The sequence below is a fragment of the Salmo trutta genome, chromosome 8, assembly GCF_901001165.1.
Source record: "Salmo trutta chromosome 8, fSalTru1.1, whole genome shotgun sequence".
Classification (NCBI taxonomy): domain Eukaryota; kingdom Metazoa; phylum Chordata; class Actinopteri; order Salmoniformes; family Salmonidae; genus Salmo; species Salmo trutta.
The window spans coordinates 33,979,753-34,000,931 of NC_042964.1; the positions used below are offsets into that span (position 1 = coordinate 33,979,753).

At 43.9% G+C, this 21,179-nt stretch overlaps 1 protein-coding gene across 2 annotated transcripts; it reads left to right on the plus strand.

Annotated features, from left to right (window-relative positions):
• Positions 1-991: 991 nt before the first annotated feature.
• Positions 992-19,584, plus strand: LOC115198747 (nicotinamide phosphoribosyltransferase). Of its 2 annotated transcripts, XM_029760986.1 has the most exons (12): positions 992-1,152; positions 4,457-4,613; positions 7,007-7,110; positions 9,093-9,221; positions 11,891-12,049; positions 13,746-13,882; positions 14,597-14,822; positions 15,144-15,263; positions 15,372-15,512; positions 17,534-17,668; positions 17,840-17,975; positions 18,016-19,584. In XM_029760986.1, exons 1-11 carry the CDS (start codon positions 1,099-1,101, stop codon positions 17,951-17,953), a joined length of 1,476 nt encoding a protein of 491 aa, XP_029616846.1. In that variant the 5' UTR covers positions 992-1,098; the 3' UTR covers positions 17,954-17,975; positions 18,016-19,584. The 2 variants fall into 2 exon arrangements, with proteins under 2 accessions (XP_029616846.1, XP_029616845.1); XM_029760985.1 differs by having other exon boundaries at positions 17,840-19,584.
• The last annotated feature ends 1,595 nt before the right edge of the window (positions 19,585-21,179 follow it).

Sequence of the window (21,179 nt, forward strand, 5' to 3'; positions counted from 1 at the left end):
CTCGCTTCCTTTTCCGTCTCTGATTTCAGAGATGTTACAACAATAATGGTGGCTCCTGGGAAAAAATGTATTTCACAAATAATTAATTTTCAGCGGTCTCATATTTTTATCTATACATTTTTATATGCAGTTATTTACATCTTGATTGTCATGGTATCTGCATTCTGCAAAAAAATATATTTTCAGTTACATATTTGTTAATTCCATTCATTTTCGCTCAATATAGTGCAGTTCAAGGGTTGCTATAGGCCGCTGATCCTAGATCAGTCCTTACGATTAAGAATTTGGGCAGTGGTGTAAAGTACTTAAGTGAAAATACTTTAAAGTACTACTTAAGTAGTTTTGTGGAGTATCTGTACTTTACTATTTATATTTTTGACAACTTTTCCTTTTACTCCACTACATTCCTAAAGATAATATTGTACTTTTTATTCCATACATTTTCCCTGACAACCGAAAGTACTCGTTACATTTTGAATGCTTAGCAGGACAGAAAAATAGTTTTACGCACTTATCAAGAGAACACTTGGTCATCCCTACTGCCGCTGTACTGACGGACTCACTAAACACAAATTAATCAATTTGAAAATAATGTCTGTGTGCCCCTGGCAATCCGTTCATTTTAAAAACAAGAAAATTGTGCCTCTGCTTTGCTTAATATAAGGAATTTAAAATGATTTATACTTTTACTTTTGATACTTATTAAGAATATTTTTTCAATTACATTTACTTTTGATACTTAAGTATATTTAAAACCAAATACTTTTAGACTTTTACTCAAATAGTATTTTACTGGCTGACTTTCACTTTTACTTGAGTAACTTTCTATTAAGGTATCTTTACTTTCACTCAAGTATGACTTTTGCGTACTTTTTTCACCACTGAATTCGGGCAAAAGATAAGCCTGCTTTGTGGCCTTGCCTCCTACACTACGTCATCGTCTGCGCTGGTGCGACTCGAGGCCCGCCTCCCTGCCGCCCGCGTTATGCCCGCCCCCTCCGTCTCTTCACGGTCTCTTCCCCAGCGACGGAGCTAGGTTGAGTCCCCGGCACGGAGTAATAATACTGACACCCGCGACTGACTGAAACCAAGGGGAAGATGGAGCACAGAGACCCTCATTTCAACATATTGTTAGCTACTGATTCTTATAAGGTGAGTGGGCGACAACGGTACGTTTGTGCGATTGTCTGCGTAGTCGTAGGTTCAGTGTGAATGTAATTCGATCAGCCAAGGTGGTTGCATCCTCCAAGGCCATCACGCTTGCTTTGGTGGCTGCCTGTGTCAGATCGTTAGGCCAAATGGGGAGGAGAGAGGGGCAGGTAAAAAAAGGTAGTACCAAATTTTGCCTATTTTCATCCGGGATAATTGACGGAATTGCCCCCAGCGAATCTACGAAGATGCTCACCTTTGCGCAGCTAAGGCAGGCAGCTAACGAATGAGCAGAGGATGTATTGGCTAAATATGTGTTGTGAATGGGAACGCTATAGCAGCTAATTGAAAAGGCGGTAGCTAGCGCAAGCAAGCAATGAATGGAGCGGGTGATTTTTCTTTCTACCAAAACGTGGGACGGCTAGCTTTTGCAAGAGACGTAGCTAACAGGCCAGCGTCTCTTGTGCTACTATCCATTTCCTTACTTTAGGAAAAGCAATGGCAGATCCTGAAACAAAAGCGAAACTTTGGTAAGCCTTTGGATACGCTCCAGGTCTTAGTGCAATCCTTTTTTGACCGTCGATGTTGTCGAAGACGGAGGTGGAATGAGTGTATTCAGTGCACATCAAATTGAGAGACGCATGCTGAATGATTGACTGGGTTTTACATGTTATTTTCTTTGAATAAAAATCAGCTGTCTGCTGATAGGTACACTTATAGACCTTGCAAGCAAAATGGTATAGAAATGACTGACTGCTTTTGTCAATTACAATACTACGAGAAATGTATTTATTTGTGGCCCCGTGTCCTGTCATCCAAGCAGTCATGTCAGCTGAATCTCTCACTCAGAGGTCACAACACAAGTCTTACAGTCTTATTTCATACAATTGTGGCACAACACTATTATATAAACATAGTGGAACTGCTATGTTTCCTCTTTACCAGAGGGACAAAAATAAAGGCTGCACATAGCACATTAATCATATTATATTTGATGAGCCAGCGTCAACTGTCAATCATTCTCCCTCCTGGTCACTGCTGTGATGATGTTGTTTTCTGGACTGGTGTGTGTGTGTGTGTGTGTGTGTAGGGTGGCATAAAAAAAACTTCAGCATTTGGAACTATAGTGTGTGTGTGTGTGTGTGTGTGTGTGTGTGTGTGTGAGAGAGAGAGAGAGAGAGAGCGAGAGACTAAAGGCAAGGGCACAGGCTACTGTGACTAATACACCATAACATGGAGGCTAATAAAGGGGTAATAAAGTAGTCCCTAACCGCTGTCCTAAAACCATGGAGGAATATTGGATTATCAGAGTGTTCTGTCTTTGCCACGCAAGGCTTATGCAAACTGTTGTTTCACAACCCCCGGTCTGGTAAAATACCCCCATAAATTGAGATTTGTGAACAGAATGGAGTCAACCAGTTCCAAACGTTAGCTTTAATCTTGGTCAATTGTGCTTCGTGAAAATATTTTATTTAGTCTTTCTCTCTGCCGTTGAGGCCCTAGATTCAGAATTGCAAAACGGACCTTTTGGTTCTGTTACTGGTTAGTTCATGAGATCTTGTGGGGGGAGCTAGTGAAGGATGGGACAGCGTTGGTTAATAACCTAGGCCGAGCGACCTGTTGCGTAGGTTATGCCATTGTATGTGCAAGGCCAGTGCAGCCCAGAGGAAGGACGGGGCGAGGGTCAGAAGTAACACAGTTTTTACAGTTGACTGAATTCCCGGAAAGTGAGAGAGAGATGGACGTATGTGTGAGTGCCCAGAGGCAAGGACACGGGACTGTGCCAGACGGATATGCCGCTGTGGAGAGGCCAGGGTAATTATATGTACATAGTAGTCGTGGCTAATCAATAAAAGCATCGGCGGCAGATTTTCTCATTACTCTGTGTTTGCGGTATTTGCTGTCCCATCTGCTCCACAGCCTGTCTCTCTGTCCCTCTCTTTTTTTAAACTGCCCCCAATGTGCCCATCCTCTCTTTCTGTTCCACTTCTCTACACATACCTGGGTGACCCAGGTACACCTAGAGAGAGTGAGCTGGGGGGATGACGACGTAGTAGAAAGCACTCGGTATCCCTCCAAATGACACGAATGCACAACATTTCACCAGAGCCGACCTTTGACCAATAGTGGGTCATTTGAGATCTAGATTTTTGTTAGCACTTCCTCTAGCCTAACTCTGTGAGGACTTGACCATGAATACGTCATACCAGTCCATCACTTCAGCGATATCTCTTCGGCTCAGCGGGCTTAGAGCCCTGGACACCTCTGTGGGTGTGTGACAGAAACAGGCAGCAGATTGCAGCGAAATGACTAATGAAGATCACGTTAGTAAATTGTCAGATGACAGCTCTTTGATGAGGGCTTTGGGAGGAGGTGGTCCTCTAATTGGATAGCGGGTGGGAGCAATCATCCCTGTATCTGTCCAGTGTCCATCTGTCCCGTGTGGTACAGACGGACAGAGAGAGGGACAGGCCTGGTCACTCAGTCTTATCATGGTCCAGCAGGCTGATGGTCTAGCAGCTTAGAGTTGAGTGAGAGAACTTCCACTCAGTCAAGGGACACATTCTGGAGTGTTTATGTGGGAACAAATAGCAGCATAACCTTTCTTATGTCTCCGTGGTGTTCGAGGAATGAGGAAAAAAATGACGACAGCCAATTGCTTTCTCTGTGCAAACCTGTGACACAACATCTTCCTGTTGCTGCATAGGAAATGCCTGTGACGCCGCGACCAGCAACCTCCGGTTGTGAAAATTATAGTAAAACTGCCAAGAGAATGTCATATTTATATCACTTCTCTGGAAGGATACCTGAGGGCAACTAACTAGTCAATCGGGAGCTGTGACAATGTATCCTGTAGTTAGGCTATTTAAACTGTTGTTAAAGATGCACGGTCAAACTTCTGTATCATTTCAGCCAGTCATTTTGAAAGTAGTGCTCACAAGCCGTAAGTGGTCCCCGAAAAATGCGTACCACGTCACAGATGTGCAGATACTGTATGTGCACCACGTCGTTGCTCTTGCTCTCTGCTGTGACCACTGAGCCGTTGGGCCCGCCCTGCAACCTCATTGGATAACGCTGGGCAGGCCTTTTCTTAGCTGAAGTTCATTGGCTGAAACTGGAATTACTAGGCTGGCACACGTGGGGGGGAAATGTCACACATTGACACATCCAGCCCAAAGCGGGAGGTTTAAAAAAAAAATAAATAAATACTAGTCACCAAATTACCTTTCAATCTCTTTAACTGTCATTTTATAGCCTGAAGTTCCGATGTATTTTATCCATGTTGTCTCCTCCGTCTTTGATCCAGGTGACACACTACAAGCAGTACCCTCCCAACACCAGTAAAGTGTACTCCTACTTCGAGTGCCGCGAGAAGAGGGCCGACCCGACCAAGAACAGAAAAGTCAAGTATGAGACGACGGTCTTCTACGGCCTGCAGTACATCACCAACAAATACTTAAAAGGTAAGGATTGTATTGATGTCCTCATAATGCAAAATGTGACATCCAAGCCTGTATAAATAGCTCTCCTGTGAGTTAACATTCTCTACCACTAGGCCTTGATACTAGTCTGCAGAGTTGAAGTGAACTGAGTGATCCTTCCTGTCTCGGCCAGCAGGAGAATCACTGTCATGTGATCAAGGCTAGCATATAGTTGAATAGGCGCTCAGATGAATTCTACAGCATGGACTGGCAGCATCTGAGGATCTGTAGCATCTAGACTGAGCAGGGGAGAATCTCAGTTGCATTTCCTTGATTCCTCGCGTCCTCTCTCCACGCCTCCTCAAAACCCATTGAATGGGAAAGTTCAGAGGTCCCTCCCAAGGATCAACTTCCAATACTTTGAAAAGCAATCCTTCCTTTCTGCCTCACTTGGAATTTATGATAGATCAGTCCTCTCGCTGTCAAGATCTGACCTGAAGTGTGTTTGTCTGAATTTTCCTTGTTTTCCTTCTGGAAACTTCTGGTCCTCACAAGGATAGTAAAACCAAACACACACACACACACACAAGAAAAAATGCTATTTTTGGCTAGGTTACGGTTACAATTAAGGTTAGGTTTGGTGTTAAGTTTAGGATAAGGGTTAGGGAAAATAGGATTTTGAATGGGAATCAATTGTTTGGTACCCACAAGGATTCAATGAGCTCTAAAAGTATTGGGATAGTGACTTATTTTTTGTTGTGTTGGCTCTGTACTCCAGTACTTTGGATTTGAAATGATACAATGAAATCATAGCACTGTTTGTACATAGTCCCCCCATTTTAAAAGACCAAATGTATTGGGACAAATTCACTTATGTGTATTAAAGTAGTCAAAAGTTTTGTATTTGGTCCCATATTCCTAGCATGCAATGATTACATCACGCTTGTGACTCTACAACCTTGTTGGATGCATTTGCTGTTTGTTTTGGTTATGTTTCAGATAATCTTGTGCCCAATAGAAATCAATGGTAAATACTGTGTTCTGTCATTTACAATAAATGTGGCTCCAAAATGACACTACATTATTTCCCATTCATTTCTATTGGGAACAAAATCTGAAACCCAACCAACACAAACAGCAAATGCATCCAAGAAGGTTGTAGAGTCGCAAACTCGATGTCATCATTGTGTGCTAGGAATATGGGACCAAATACTCAACTTTTGATGACTTTTATACGATGGAATTTGAGAAGGAGTCTTGGAGAGAGGACGCAAGGAATCAAGGAAATGCAATTGAGATTCTCCCCAGGATCACGTTCCAATACGGTTAAAAGGAAATCCTTCCTTTTGATTGGTCGAACGTCAGTGGTTAGGATTTCACTATCCAGTAATGTCCGGTCAGGGATTACTCCACGGTAGGAAGTAGGGAAAGAGGACGCCTTTTATTTTCACTGTATTTGAACGGGGCCTAGACTACAGCTCCTCCTCTGGCCATCAGTTATTGTAAAGGGAGCTGAGCGGTTTAGCTAGATGTCGTACCTTGGGCAGCCTTGGCCTAGACACTGATCTAAGATCAGTTTCTCACTCCATACCCTAATGGGGCCTGCCCTAAGGTTAACGTTTTGTCGAAGGTTAAGCTGATCCTAGGTCTGTTGTTTTGTTCTTCCGCACAGCATTAGAGAATGGAACTCAAAGTGATTTCACGGCGAGGCAGAGAGAGGTGCTGTAGAGAGCTTCAGGACTGGCGTGGACTGGAGACAAAGGAACATCTGCTCTTTGAGCCCCAGCAACACAAAGGGCAGCTGCGACTTGGGGCTACTAGCATTGATTCACTACAATGATACAGAGTTCTACTCGCAAGAAGTAGCCTTGGAATAAACATTTCTTAACTTTAAGCTTTTATTTGTACTCAAATAACCTTTTGAAAATACCAGCCTTGTTATTTTATTGCAACAGGAGGTCATATCAAGCACACGTTGTTGTGTGCGTGTGTGTGTAACTGTTAAGGTGTGGTGTGTGGGCTGTGAGTATGTGTTTTTGCGTGCGTGTAGCTGTATACATTGTTTGTGTGTGTCCGTAGCCTGTAGCATGTCCTGCAGCAGGACAAAGCCGCTCTGTAAGAGGGGGAGAGAAGCTCCTAATTTAATAGCACATGGATGGACTAGAGTTTGGGATTCCAATGCTTCTCTCTCTCCTCCTCCTTCTCTCTCTCCTCCTCCTTCTCTCTCTCCTCCCCCTTCTCTCACTCTTTTGCGCTCACAAACTGTTATATCTCTCTCTATCCAATACACCACTTGTTCACTGATGCTTCAACCATTTGAACCTCTTTCTTTCCCTCCCTCCCTCCCCCCCCTCCCTCCCCCCCTCCCTCCCTCCCTCCCTCCCTCTCTCTCTACCGTTCTCCCTCTCTCTCCCTCTCTCCCTCTCTCCCTCCAGGGAAGGTGGTGACTCCAGAGAAGATCCAGGAAGCAAAGGAGGTGTACAGGGAACACTTCCAGGATGACGTCTTCAACGAGAAGGGCTGGAACTACATACTGGAGGTACACATTCACGTTTGTTTTACTACAGTGAGCTCCAAAAGTATTGGGACAGGTTTGCCTCTGTACTCCAGCACTTTGGCTTTTAAAATATACAATGACTATGAGATTAAAGTGCCGTCTGTCAGCTTTAATTTTAGGGTATTTTCAGTCATATCGGGTGAACCGTTTAGAAATTGCATCACTTTTTGTTCATAGTCGCCCTATTTTAAAAGACCAAAAGTATTGGGACATTCACTTATGTGTATTAAAGTAGTCAAAAGTTTAGTATTTGGTCCCATATTCCTAGCACGCAGTGATTACATCACGCTTGTGACTCTACAACCTTATTGGATGCATTTGCTGTTTCTTTTGGTTGTGTTTCAGATTTTTTTTTGTGCCCAATAGAAATGAATGGTAAATAATGTATGGTAAATAATGTATCTACATTAATGTGGATGCTACCATGATTACGGATAATCCTGAATGAATCGTGCTAACCTCCCGTTATTGTAATGGTGAGAGGTTAGCATGTCTTGGGGGTATGATATTTGTGCGTAAGTAACCTCATCATTATTCACGATTCATTCAGGACTATCCGTAATCATGGTAGCATCCTCATTACATTTACATTTAAGTCATTTAGCAGACGCTCTTATCCAGAGCGACTTACAAATCGGTGCGTTCAGCTTATGATATCCAGTGGAACAACCACTTTACAATAGTGCATCTAAATCTTTTGGGGGGGGGGTTAGAAGGATTACTTTATCCTATCCCAGGTATTCCTTAAAGAGGTGGGGTTTCAGGTGTCTCCGGAAGGTGGTGATTGACTCCGCTGTCCTGGCGTCGTGATGTAGAAGTGTTTAGAAACGTATAATATTCTTATTTACAATAAAAGTGACTCCAAAATGACACAGTACATTATTTACCATTTCTATTGGGCACAAAATGATCTGAAACACAACCAAAACAAACAGGTGTGTAGAGTCACAAGCTTGATATAGTCATTGCATGCTAGGAATATGGGACCAAATACAACATTTTGACTACTTTAATACAATTGTTTAGGGGGACTAGGTACAAAAAGTGATGTAATTTCATTGTATCAAATCCAAGGTACTGGAGTACATAGCCAAAGCAACAAAAATGTGTCACTCTCCCAATACTTTTGGAGCTCATTGTATCCTTGACCAAACAATTGATTCCCATTAAAAATCTTATTTTCCTTAACCCTTAACCCTTAAACCCCTACATCTAACCCTAATAGTTTTTTTTAATTGAACCTTTTATTTAACTAGGGAAGTCAGTTAAGAACAAATTCTTATTTACAATGACAGCGTAGGAACAGTGGGTTAAGGGGCAGAACGACAGATTTTTACCTCGTCAGCTCGGGGATTTGATCCAGCAACCTTTCGGTTACTGGCCCAACGCTCTAACCACTAGGCTACCTGCCGCCACAAACCCCAACCTAGCCTAAAATAGCCTTTTTACGTGTGTGTGCGTGTGCGTGTGTGTTTTTTGTCTGAATTTTCCTTGTTTTACTATCCTTGTGAGGACTTCTGGTCTCCACGAGGATAGTAAAAACACACATCCACAAACGGGTTTCAGGTCAGATCTTCACAGCGAGAGGACTGAGGGAGAGGCCATAGAGATCACATTAGATGTTTCTCTGAACTCTGACATCACTACCTAATGGTAGACATTGTACCCAATTAGGCCTGCACCATTTGTGCAATGAGTACCAGACGTTGAAAATATGTATTTTTGGTGGAAAATACATTGTTCAATCAATTTTGCTCACTGGGTTACAATGCTGATCAGGGTCACTTTAATTTGATTAGTGTCCTATCGCAATTTTTTTCCCCCCCATATAGAATTTTAAGATGCTTGAAACATACTTTTTATTTTACTAATATGATAAAGAAAATGGATCAGACTGTGGGCTTTAGGGTGAATGTTGTGTGTTGCAATGGCTGCTGTGAAGGTTGTATGTGTGTGTGTTGCAGAAGTATGACGGCCACCTACCCATAGAGATCAAGGCGGTGCCGGAGGGAAGTGTGATCCCGCGGGGTAACGTCCTCTTCACCGTGGAGAGCACCGACCCAGAATGCTACTGGCTCACCAACTGGGTGGAGGTAAGTGTCAGTGGGGGGCTCGGGGGGGCAGCAGGTAGGTTAGGTCTCTCCATCAATGTGACTGGATTGGGTCCTTCCTGTCCGTTCCAAATGAATCCTTAGAGTCAGTGTGGCTGTCGGAGATTGTGCCTGATCTAAAATAAATTGTAATATTTATTTAACTTCACTCCTCACTCACCAAGGCCCTGCCCCTAGAGCACACCACACAATATTGCCACAGTGACTCTGCACTTTTTAATTCACTTATGATGAGAGCCATCAGTCTCTATCTGTAAACCTCTTCCTCACGTATCCTGCCTCTGTCTGTCTAACCTCAAGTGTTTCTTGCTAGCTTCTCTGACTAGGATGGTTTCTATGGGTGCTGCATCACAAATGGCACCCTATTCCCTATATAGAGCACTTCTTTGACCAGAACCCTGAGAATAGGGTGCCGTTTGAGCTAGGTGAGCTAAGTCCCGTCTCCACCTCTCAGTAGCCACTCTGTGCACAATCACTGATCTACAAATCATCTTGCCTCCCGGATGACTACTCATTTTGCGATGAAGATCAGTGAATCTGTGCCGTGTCTTTCTCAGGCCGATCTCCGTGAACGTGCAGAGTAGTTCCACTGAAGAGCAGACCGTAGACTCACTGGTCTGACACCGTCACGTGATCATATTAACACTGGTCACCAACCGGTCGATCGCCAAACATTTCTGTAGAAAGCCAACGATTTTTGTCTTTCACTGTTGGTGGTAGGTGCACTTGATTCAGAAGGGTAAGTAAAGTGTTCCCATTTTGAACCATTTAATTTGTCTGAAGAGAGAGCTAAATCAAGTGCGCCTACTGCGCTGGCCAATTGCATAGCTCAAATCACTGCCTAGTACAGCTTCCACGGCACCACAGAAAAGTTTGATACTAGCCTATATGAGATGTTATACGCTTTAAAACCATGTCCAGAGAGAGACTCTCAAAGAATACAGCAAAGAGATGCTGCTTTTATGAGTAAGTTCATGTTTCAGTTTTTAATTCGGCACTGTCAACACTGTTTTTATTCAACAATTTTACAAAACATATGACTCGCTTCTCCTTGCTTCCACACAAACGATACAACCAGCAATGCAGCTGTAATGAATGAGTAGTAAAGTATATTAATAGGCCTGTGTTTTTATTATTGGCAGCGCATCATGTCTATTTTTAATATCATGGAATGTTATTTCACTAACTCTGGTCATAAGGACAACGTGAGTTTGTGCATGAATAATGCGGTGCGGCTAGAGTTTCGCCATCAGGTGGAAGACGATGTCCCCTTTTCTCTGGTCAGTCTCACCGGAGGGAGGGGGGGAGGGAGGGAGGGAGAAGAGACCGTGAGAGGTGGAACCTCTGCTGCTCCCTCCCACCACTGAAACTGACCATCAGATGCAGGTACCATCAGTCCAGTAAAATAAAAAATAAAAAAGCGAATTATTTCAATTTATGCTCAGCTGTGCCTCGCAAGTTAATAGTGCGCAGGCGTAAACAAATTTAAAGTCATGTTTTTGTTGTTTTTCTGAGCGGTAGATCTCGGCTTGCTTTTTGACTCAAAGGTTGGTGACTGCTCTATTATACAGGATATTATGGTTTGGCTCTGGAAGTGTGTGGCTCTGCTATCCCCATCCACACTACGGTGCTCAGTGGCGCCCTCCTCAGTCTCCACCTGGCATTACTGCTGTAGATCACCACAGCGTCAGCATCACTGAATGCGTCTACATACAACCGGTCATATAGTAGGCCTGTATGGCTTCAGTTCCTTAAAGATAATTCATTTGTTTCTAGATTATAATGATCCTTTTCGCATGTTGAGTTGTAGTTGTTGGAGCTGTGGCTGGCAACATGTTGTGGTAGCGTGCGAGAAGTCAGGTAACCCTGCAAGGTGTTTCTGACCCTGTAGACCGTACAGATGACCCTGCGCACACACACACACGTACACACACTCGCACGTACGTGCACACTACACAGCTCCTAGAGGGAGAAATATGACTAAACACACACTCGGACATGGCGTGATAATATTGACTCGCCCGTTCAACGATGACTGGACTGTTACAAAGACCCAGGCATCTCTAGCTGCCAGCAGAGCACGGCTAAGTAACTCTGTCCGGGGCTTGCCATGTGTGGAATCCTCACATCGAACCCTGTGTTGACATGCCCTCTCTCTGTCGCTTTGCCAGGGAATGTGGCTCTAGCCCCTGAGCCTCCCGAACAGCCCACTTCCCCTTCCACATAGCAGGATAAAGGGTCTGTCAAGGGGGTTGGTTTTGGGTTCATGTTCCAGCTCACTACACTGTGATGGGGTGACTGGAGGGTGTGGATGGGGCTGTGGTGGGGTCAGAGGGATCTTTTTGGGGGGTTCATGGACAGGCACACTGCGGTTCAAGGAAGATGGAGGAGAGAGCGGGCGGAGCGGGATCAGGAATGAATGAGAGGGAGGGAGGGAGGGAGGGAGGGAGGGAGGGAGGGAGGGAGAGAGAGAGAGAGAGATAGATGGATGGATGGATGGATGGATGGATGGAGGGATGGAGGGAAAGGAGAGGGAGTTAAGATTGATGGAGGGAGAGGGAGACGCTTCGAAAATTGTGCTTCGAAAGCTCCAGGCTTGGGCCCATTCTAGCATGGCAATCTACTAACCCCCTCCACTCTTCCTCCTCCAGACCATCCTTGTCCAGGTCTGGTACCCCATCACCGTGGCGACCAACTCCAGGGAGCAGAAGAAGATTCTGGCCAAGTACCTGCTGGAGACCTCTGGCAACCTGGACAAGCTGGAGTACAAGCTGCACGACTTTGGCTACAGGGGAGTTTCCTCACAAGAGGTAGAGGAAGTGTGTGGGTGGAGGGGGTGTTATATGCAGTGCATTCGTAAAGTATTCAGACCCCTTGACTTTTTCCACATTCTGTTACGTTACAGCCTTGTTCTAAAATCTACACACAATACCCCATAACGACAAAGCGAAAACAGGTTTTCAGAAATGTTTGCAAAGTTATTAAAAAAAAACAACATACCTTATTTACATTAGTATTCAGACCCTGTGCAATGAGACTCTCAATTGAGCTCAGGTGCATCCTTCTTCCATTGATCATCCTTGAGATGTTTCTACAACTTGATTGGAGTCGACCTGTGGTAAATTCAATTGATTGGACATGATTTGGAAAGGCACACCACCTGTCTATATAAGGCCCCACAGTTGTCAGAGCAAAAACTAAGCCATGAGGTCGAAGGAATTGTCCGTAGTACTCCGAGACGGGATTGTGTTGAGGCACAGATCTGGGGAAGTATACCAAAACATTTCTGCAGCATTGAAGGTCCCCAAGACCACAGTGGCCTCCATCATTCTTAAATGGAATACATTTGGAACCACCAAGACTCTTCCTATAGCTGGCCACCTAGCCAAACTGAGTTATCGGGGGAGAAGGGCCTTGCTCAGGGAGGTGACCAAGAACTCGATGGTCACTCTGACAGAGCTCCAGAGTTCGTCTTTGGAAATGGGAGAACCTTCCAGAAGGACAACCATCTCTGCAGCACTCCACCAATCAGGCCTTTATGGTAGAGTGGCCAGACGGAAGCCACTCCTCAGTAAAAGGCACATGACCGCCCGCTTGGAGTTTGCCAAAAGGCTCCTAAAGGACTCTGACCATGAGAAACAAGATTCTCTCGTCTGATGAAACCAAGATTGAATGATTTGACCTGAATGCCAAGAATCACGTCTGGAGGAAACCTGGCACCCTCCCTATGGTAAAGCATGGTGCTGGCAGCATCATGCCTGTCGGGAATTTTTTCAGCGGCAGGGAGTCTAGTCAGGATCGAGGGAAAGATGAACGCAGCAAAGTACAGCGAGATCCTTGATGAAAACCTGCTCCAGAGCACTCAAGATCTCAGACTTGGGCTAAGGTTTACCTTTCAACAGGACAATGACCCTAAGCACACAGCCAAGACAATGCAGGAGTGGCTTCGGGACAAGTCTCTGAATGTCCTTGAGTGGCCCGGACTTGAACCCAATCAAACATCTTTGTAGAGACCTGAAAACAGCTGTGCAGCGATGCTCCCCATCCAACCTGACAGAGCTTGAGAGGATCTGCAGAGAAGAATGGGAGATACCCCCCAAATCCAGGTGTGCCAAGCTTGTAGCGTCATACCCAAGAAGACTCAAGGCTGTAATCTCTGCCAAAGGTGCTTCAACAAAGTACTGAGTAAATGGTCTGAATAATTATGTAAATGTGATATTTCTGTTGTTTTTTTAAACCTGTTTTTGCTTCGTCATTATGGGTTATTGTGTGTAGATTGAGTTGAAAATTATATATATATATATATATATATATATATATATATATATATATATATATATATATATATATATATATATATATATATATATATATATATATTGTTGGTAAGGCTGTAACGTAACAAAGTGGGAAAAGTCAACGGGTCTGACTGAATACTTTCCGAATGCGCTGTAGGTGTGTGTGTGTGTGTGACATTTGACTCACCATCTCTCTTCCCCATTTCAGACGGCAGGTATCGGAGCCTCTGCCCACCTGGTGAACTTTAAGGGCACAGACACAGTGGCTGGCATCGGCGTGATTAAGAAGTACTACGGCACCAAAGACCCTGTGCCTGGCTTCTCTGTGCCCGCCGCGGAGCACAGGTAATAACGTCAGGACACACAGTGGCTACACAGTTAACACGCTAACATCTCTTTCTTGGTCCCGAATCAATGAAATTACACTTGTATAGGCCTTCTCAGCCCCAGCTAGCAAGCTTGTATAGGCAATTGATAACAGTACACACACACAGGAGATCAGGAGATGTACAGTACATTTCTAGCTGAGTTGGCTGTACCACTGTTCCACGCCACAAGGCCACTTACAGCTGCTCCACTGCACCATTTATTTGCCCCGTTGGTTTCTGGGAGTTCGGTTCAAGAGGCCCTGGCCTGGTCACTGTGGTTACGGAATCACGCCAGTCCATTTTAGTTTCATCTTCCAGATACACACAGTACTCTACCATCCCGCTCACTCTCTGGGTTCTCCAAGGTGGTAGATAGCAATGCATTTGGAGATACACCCCTCATTTCTTTGCTAATAGATTTGATAGCATTAAATAAAGAATCAAATTGTAATTGAGACAAGCGTAATGCACCGATGGATTCAGAAAGAAACTAAAAGGACATAGCTAGCTAGCTACAGTTCACTGTTGTTGACATGAGCTCCTGGAAGTCCAGTTTCTGCAAAGTGTTGATAAGGATGCCCTCTAGTGGTGGTACTGCAGCTCCATGTGGAAGAGTTCACAGGGAGAGGGATATGTTTTGTTGTCTTTAGTAAATCGTGATAACTTTTGTATCCTCCCTCTTTCTCTCCAGCACAATCACAGCGTGGGGGAAGGACCACGAGCGAGATGCCTTTGAGCACATCGTGAGGCAGTTTCCCAACGTGCCCGTGTCTATCGTCAGCGACAGCTATGACATCTACAACGCCTGTGAGAAGATCTGGGGAGAAGACCTGAGGAGCCTCATTGAGTCCCGCAGCGCTGACGCCCCACTGGTGGTCCGTCCCGACTCAGGGAACCCCCTGGATACCGTACTGAAGGTAACACTAGGCCTATCTCGACCCTAAGTCAACCCCCTTAAGCCCCTCGTCGTGCGCCCGACTTTGGGGAAGCCTGTGGATAACGTACTGAAGGTAGGTCCCAACCAGGTCCTCTGAGAAAGTACTAACGCAATACTGAGTATTATTAGCCCGATCCTAAGTTGGGGGTGCATGATTTGGGTGATATTTTGAGCTATGACCGGGCTTCTGTAGTTGAGATTGAGCCATATGGAAGCCCTCTCAGTCGGTGCTGTATGTTCCTCACATACAGATTTTAGCATTCTTGTTTAAAAATAAAAAGTACGTGCTTCCTCCACTCAGGTGCTGGAGATCCTGGGGAAGAAGTTTATCCCTACAGAGAACTCCAAAGGCTACAAAGTTCTGCCGCCCTATATCAGAGTTATACAGGGGGACGGAGTGGACATCAACACCCTGCAAGAGGTACACACGCGCACACACACACACACACACACACACACACACACACACACACACACACACACACGGACACACACAGTGTTTTAACAGTGCATGTGTCTGTGTGTGTAGATCGTGGAGGGGATGAAGCAGCATCGGTGGAGCATTGAGAACATTGCCTTTGGCTCCGGAGGGGCTCTGCTGCAGAAACTGACCAGGGATCTGCTCAACTGCTCCTTTAAATGCAGCTACGTGGTTACCAACGGCCTGGGGGTGAGCAGAGCATTACACGCACGCACACACACCATCACACACACGCACACGGATAATGTATACTGTATTACAGTGGGGTCTTAAATGATTGACACTTTTGATAAAGATGAGCAGAAATGACTGTGTCAAATCAATAATTCAAATACTGAGCTAAATTGTATGCTAGAAAAATTGGGAAATTATTTTATGCTAGTACAATTGCTCAGAGAAAGAGATTTCGTTTAACTAGTAAAACGTTTTTAGCTCAAAAAGGTAGGGGTCAAAATTATTGACACCCTGTTTTCAATACCTCACCTTGCGAGAGTAACGGCACTGAGAACACGCTGGGAGGGATCTTAGACCATTCCTCTATACAGAACATTAATGTGTTGAAAATCCCAAATTGTTTGCGTAGTCAACTTACACACACTTATCCCACCAGACATGCCACCAGGGGTCTTTTCACAGTCCCCGAATCCAGAACAAATTCAAGAAAGCGTACAGTATTATATAGAGCCCTTATTGCATGGAACTTCCTTCCATCTCATATTGTTCAAATAAACAGCAAACCTGGTTTCAAAAAACAGATAAAGCAACACCTCGCGGCACAACGCCTCTCCCCTATTTGACCTAGATAGTTTGTGTGTATGTATTGATATGTAGGCTACATGTGCCTTTTTTGAAAATATATGTAGTTCTGACCTTGAGCTGTTCTTGTCTATTGATGTTCTGTATTACGTCATTCTGTATTATGTTTCATGTTTTGTGTGAACCCCAGGAAGAGAAGCTGCTGCTTTTGCAACAGCTAATGGGGATCCTAATAAAATACCAGATCCTTGATATCTTTTGTCTGCACTTATGGACTACCCTTTTCAATTCAAACCACAGGTTTTCAATGGGTCCTGAGACTGAGATGGCCATTGCAAAATGTTGATTAACAATTCCATATGAGGGTTTTGCTGGGTGCTTGGGGTTATTGTTTTGCTGGAAGATCCACTTGCTGCCAAGTTTTAGCCACCTGGCAGAGGCAACCAGGTTTTTGGCAAAAATGTCCTAGTAGTTCATGATGCCGTTGACCTTTAACAAGGGCCCCAGGACCAGTGGAAGCAATATAGCCCTGTAACATTAGAGATCCACCACCATATTTTACAACGGGGTTCTTTTCTGCTTATGCATTCTCATTTCAACACCAAACCCACCACTGGTGTGCGTGGCCAAAGAGCTCTATTTCCATGTCATCTGAACAAAGCACCAGTTACAATCCACGTGACAATGCTGTTTAGCGAACTCCAGGCGTTTACATTTGTTGGATGAAAAGAATCCGGTAGGTGGATACACATCCTGCTAAAAGTGCAAGCAGATATTTGTTTACTCTAGTTCAGTTAATTATCAGTTAATTGTTACATTTTAATTCAGGCTTCTGTTCATTTAGACCATACGCAGGTCATATACATTTTAAACCTGTGCGGCTGGTAAAAGTTTGAGTATACCCTGCAAAATAAATGAATGCTAATTTTGCAGCCTTTAGCCTATTCGATTCTGGGAGTTGTTTTATATAAGTTTCAATTAAACTATTTGATTATCGAAACAATATTGAATGTATGTCAGCTATAGGCTTTCATTGGGTAAGAAGGCTAATTAGAAGACTCTCTCTTTTTTTTCTCTAAGCAATTTCAGTTGACAATGTGCCGCATCGCATTGTGAAAATAAGAAGATATCGTTCTTAATTCATTGCGTAGGTTCCTTTTTATCCAAATGTTGAAAAGACATGCAGACAAATCAATTCATACAGGAACGGGGAATAGCCTAATAGCCTATACTACTCTGGAGTCATAAAAACAATGAAATACATTATTATTTGTCGGGATGCGGAGAAAGATCTGTACTGATGGCGGGGGGGCGGGGCTCGGAATTGACGTGGCTGGCGAGGGCGGGTGCATCTCCAAAAAAACTGGCCCGTGCAGGACTCTTAACACAGACACACATCCATGCCTACCTTCACTGGAAGGACAAGTGTAACTGTTTTTAATATTTGGTGGCAGGTGAATGTGTTCAAGGACCCGGTGGCGGACCCTAACAAAAGGTCAAAGAAAGGTCGTCTGTCTCTGCACCGGACAGCGAGCGGGGACTTTGTCACTCTGGAGGAGGGCAAGGGAGACCTGGAGGAGTACGGCGTGGTGAGTGGAGTTCACATATCATATCTTACTCCCACATCAATGCATTCCAATAGATTTTGTAAATGTGTTTTTAGTTATTGAAGTTTGTCAAATGTGACCTTTTTTTATTGAGGTTAGTCAATTAGACACTTCACTAACGGTCATTTGTTCTTTTCCCTCTTCTCCCTCCAGGACCTGTTACACACAGTGTTTCAGAATGGGAAAATTGTCAAGACGTACACGTTCGATGACGTCAGAGACAATGCCAAGATAACGGACAGTGACCTCAAGGAGCTCCTCCACTGAGGGGCCACTGACCCCTGAACCCCTGACCTCCATCACCCCACCGGAGGTGGGGCCCCCCTTCCCTCAAACCCCACCCTCCCAGAAGCACTGTCCTCCACTGGAGAGGAGACACACACACACACGTCCAAACCTACACCTGAGTGAAGGCCAAGGGATAGAGAGAGTAGTGAGTGAGTGAGGGAGGGAGGGAGAGCTAGAGGAGTGAGTGAAACAAGTAAGTGATAAAGATAAAGGAAGTTGAGTGAGATAAATGAGAGCGAAAGAGAGATGGAGATAGAGGGAACACATTCACACTGACTCTACCCTGTGTTGTGTGTACAGAGCTGTTTAAAGTCATTCATAATCTACTTAGTTAGCGTTGTCTTTTAGTGATGGATGGAACGATATCGTGATATATATAAATCATTTAAACTGCGGTTACGTTACAGTGTTTATATGACCAAGTGTCGCTATAAATTGATCACAGGAAAGGAGGTACTGTGTTCATGAAAGTTCCTGAACTTTGTATGGTTCTAGAACTGAGAGGTATATGTTTAATGTTCCTGAGTGGATGTTTGTATGTGTGTGCGTGCGTGCGTGCTGACAGTTTCTTCCTTTTAAAGGAACGTTGTATTCCTTTATGCAAATGAATTTGCTGATCAAGGGAACAAATACTCTACCTTTTAAGTTGTTGGCCTTTTTTAAAATTTGTTTTCCCCTGGATCTTTAGAACACACTACCCACACAGGAGCAAGTTGCCATATAGAAGACAACTAAATCATGTTGCTAAAACACTGTCTACAGAACTGCACGACACAGTCTGTATGTCTGAAATGGCACCCTATTTCCTTTACCAGTAAAAAGTACTGCACTGAATAGGGTGTCATTTTGGACCCACACACAGAGTCAAATCTCTCTATTTGTGGCACCTTTTATTTGTGTAAAAGTACAAATATTTGTTACACATACATTCTTCTTTGCTTTAGAGAACAGTAAGGCATTTGTCGCTGATATTGAATTATGGGGAACATTTCCGTAGAGCTTGATTTGACTATTTTGATACCGTTGTGGTTGGTTCTTACCTCCAGAAATCATTTATTTTTTATGACAAAGGTAAATATTGCCAGATTATTTGCAGTAAATCTTCATATTTACAAGGATGTGGCCAAACTGTCTTCTCACGTGTATATAACAACTGCATTATACTGCGGGAGGGCAGGGTAGGGAGAAGTAGCGATATAATTATTATTATTTTTGTCTAATTCCCATTTTCTACCAATACAGAATTCTCCACACTGGTTGTTTGTTGTATGACAGGTGTTATGTCAGCTTTTAGCAAATGTTTGTGTAGAGTAGTGTTAAACAATTCTGGTAACTTTCCCAGAAAACCCGATTGAAAGATTCCGGGAATCAGGAGGGAATATGCACAGAATCCATAATCCTGCAACCAGGATTTCATGATTACCGGAATTTTACAATCCTGGTGTAGTCTTGTATGAATGCTGTTTTGGAAATAATACTTGTGAATTCTATTTTTGTTTTGTTATATGTTGGATGTCCCAAATTGTTTCCCAAAACTGAACATATCTGATATTTTAAACTAACATTACTGTTGCAATGTCTACATATTAAAAACACCATCCTGTCAATTTGAAATGTTTGATTTAATGATTACATTATTTTTTTAAATTTTTGGTGTAGTTTACCCCCTTTTTCTCCCCAACTTCGTGATATCCAATTACGATCTTGTCTCATCCCTGCATCTCCCCAACGGGCTCGGGAGAGGCGAAGGTCGAGTCATGCGTCCTTCCAAAACATGACCCACCAAACCGCGCTTCTTAATACCCGCCTGCTTAACCTGGAACCCAGCTCCACCAATGTGTCAGAGGAAACACCGCTCAACTGACAACCGAAGTCAGCCTGCAGGCGCCCGGCCTGCCACAAGGAGTCGCTAGAGCACGATTAGCCAAGTAAAGCCTTCTAACCTGGGCCCATTGTGCGCCTTCGTGTGGGACTCCTGGTCACGGCCGGTTGTGACAGCCTGGGATCGAACCTGGGTCTGTAGTGACACCTCAAGCACTGCAATGCAGTGCCTTAGACCACTGTGCCACTCAGGAGGCCCTTGATTTAAGATATTGTTATACGAGGGAATCTATTCCCTTCTCTAGCTGCTGTCCAATCAGTATAATATGGTTTCCTCAATGCACTAGCATTTAATTAAATAATATTGATATCACATGTTGGAGAATTAAATAATTACAACTTATGTGTGAATCTTTGGATAAAAAAACTAATTTATTGTGTTCTGTTCTCTGTTTATTGGCGGGGCCCCTCATGATTGAGTTCCATAGACATCATATTTTCATTCATATATGTTTGTCATTGATAAAGTCAGTCATCTGCACCAATATTTTCCTCTGAGTAGTACTGTACAATTCAGTGGAGGCTCCTCGGAGTAAGGGGAGGACCATCCTCAGTGAATTTCAGATTTTTTTTTAATTGCAAACATTTAAGAAGTTGTCCTTTTTAGACAAAACTATATAAAATATAATCATGTCACCAAATAACTGATTAAAACACTATTTTGCAAAGGTCTATAGTAGCCTCAACAGCACTCTGTAGGGTAGCACCACGGTGTAGCCGGAGGACAGCTAGCCATCCTCCTGTGATGGACATTTTTATATTGTGAAAAGACAGCCTTGAAAATGTTCATCTTGTCTTAGTGTCATAAATAATCCTTGGTTCCTGCCTGTACTTGGTAAAGATATGAGGGGGGGGGACGATACAACCTCCTCCTTAGGACCATCTGGCAGAACGCCCAGAATAGTACTTTATGTTAAGATAGGAGACTGTGCCAGACATGCCGGAACCAACCCTATGAGCTATGCCTATGTAACATGTTTATAACTAGTATATAAGGGATATAGGGACTGCCCTAAAGAAGAGCGCTCCTGATCGACGTGTACTTGATGCATTGAGTTGGTTGGAACCTCTCCAGCGCCCTGATAATAATGATTCATTTATGGTTGACTTTGAGTGTCCCTGTGTAGAATTTCTACAACTATTTGGTGTCACAAATAGGATGATGGATTCTGCTTGCGCAGCTTTCCAGTGGGGGTCTGCGAGGAAAACCGGTGGTGCATTTTATGAAGCGTGAGGGAAATTCCAGTCTGACCAAAAGAGGACGAGACCCCCAGACCAGACCCTTACTGTGAGCTGCCCAGGAGGAGACACATCACCCACAAAC

Excerpts from the sequence above, each read along its gene's own strand:
- LOC115198747 (XM_029760985.1), top strand. The coding sequence starts at position 1,099 with ATGGAGCACAGAGACCCTCATTTCAACATATTGTTAGCTACTGATTCT. Across the intron at positions 12,050-13,745 it reads GGGGAGTTTCCTCACAAGAG|ACGGCAGGTATCGGAGCCTC; the intron begins GTAGAGGAAGTG and ends TCCCCATTTCAG. Across the intron at positions 17,669-17,839 it reads ACCTGGAGGAGTACGGCGTG|GACCTGTTACACACAGTGTT; the intron begins GTGAGTGGAGTT and ends TTCTCCCTCCAG.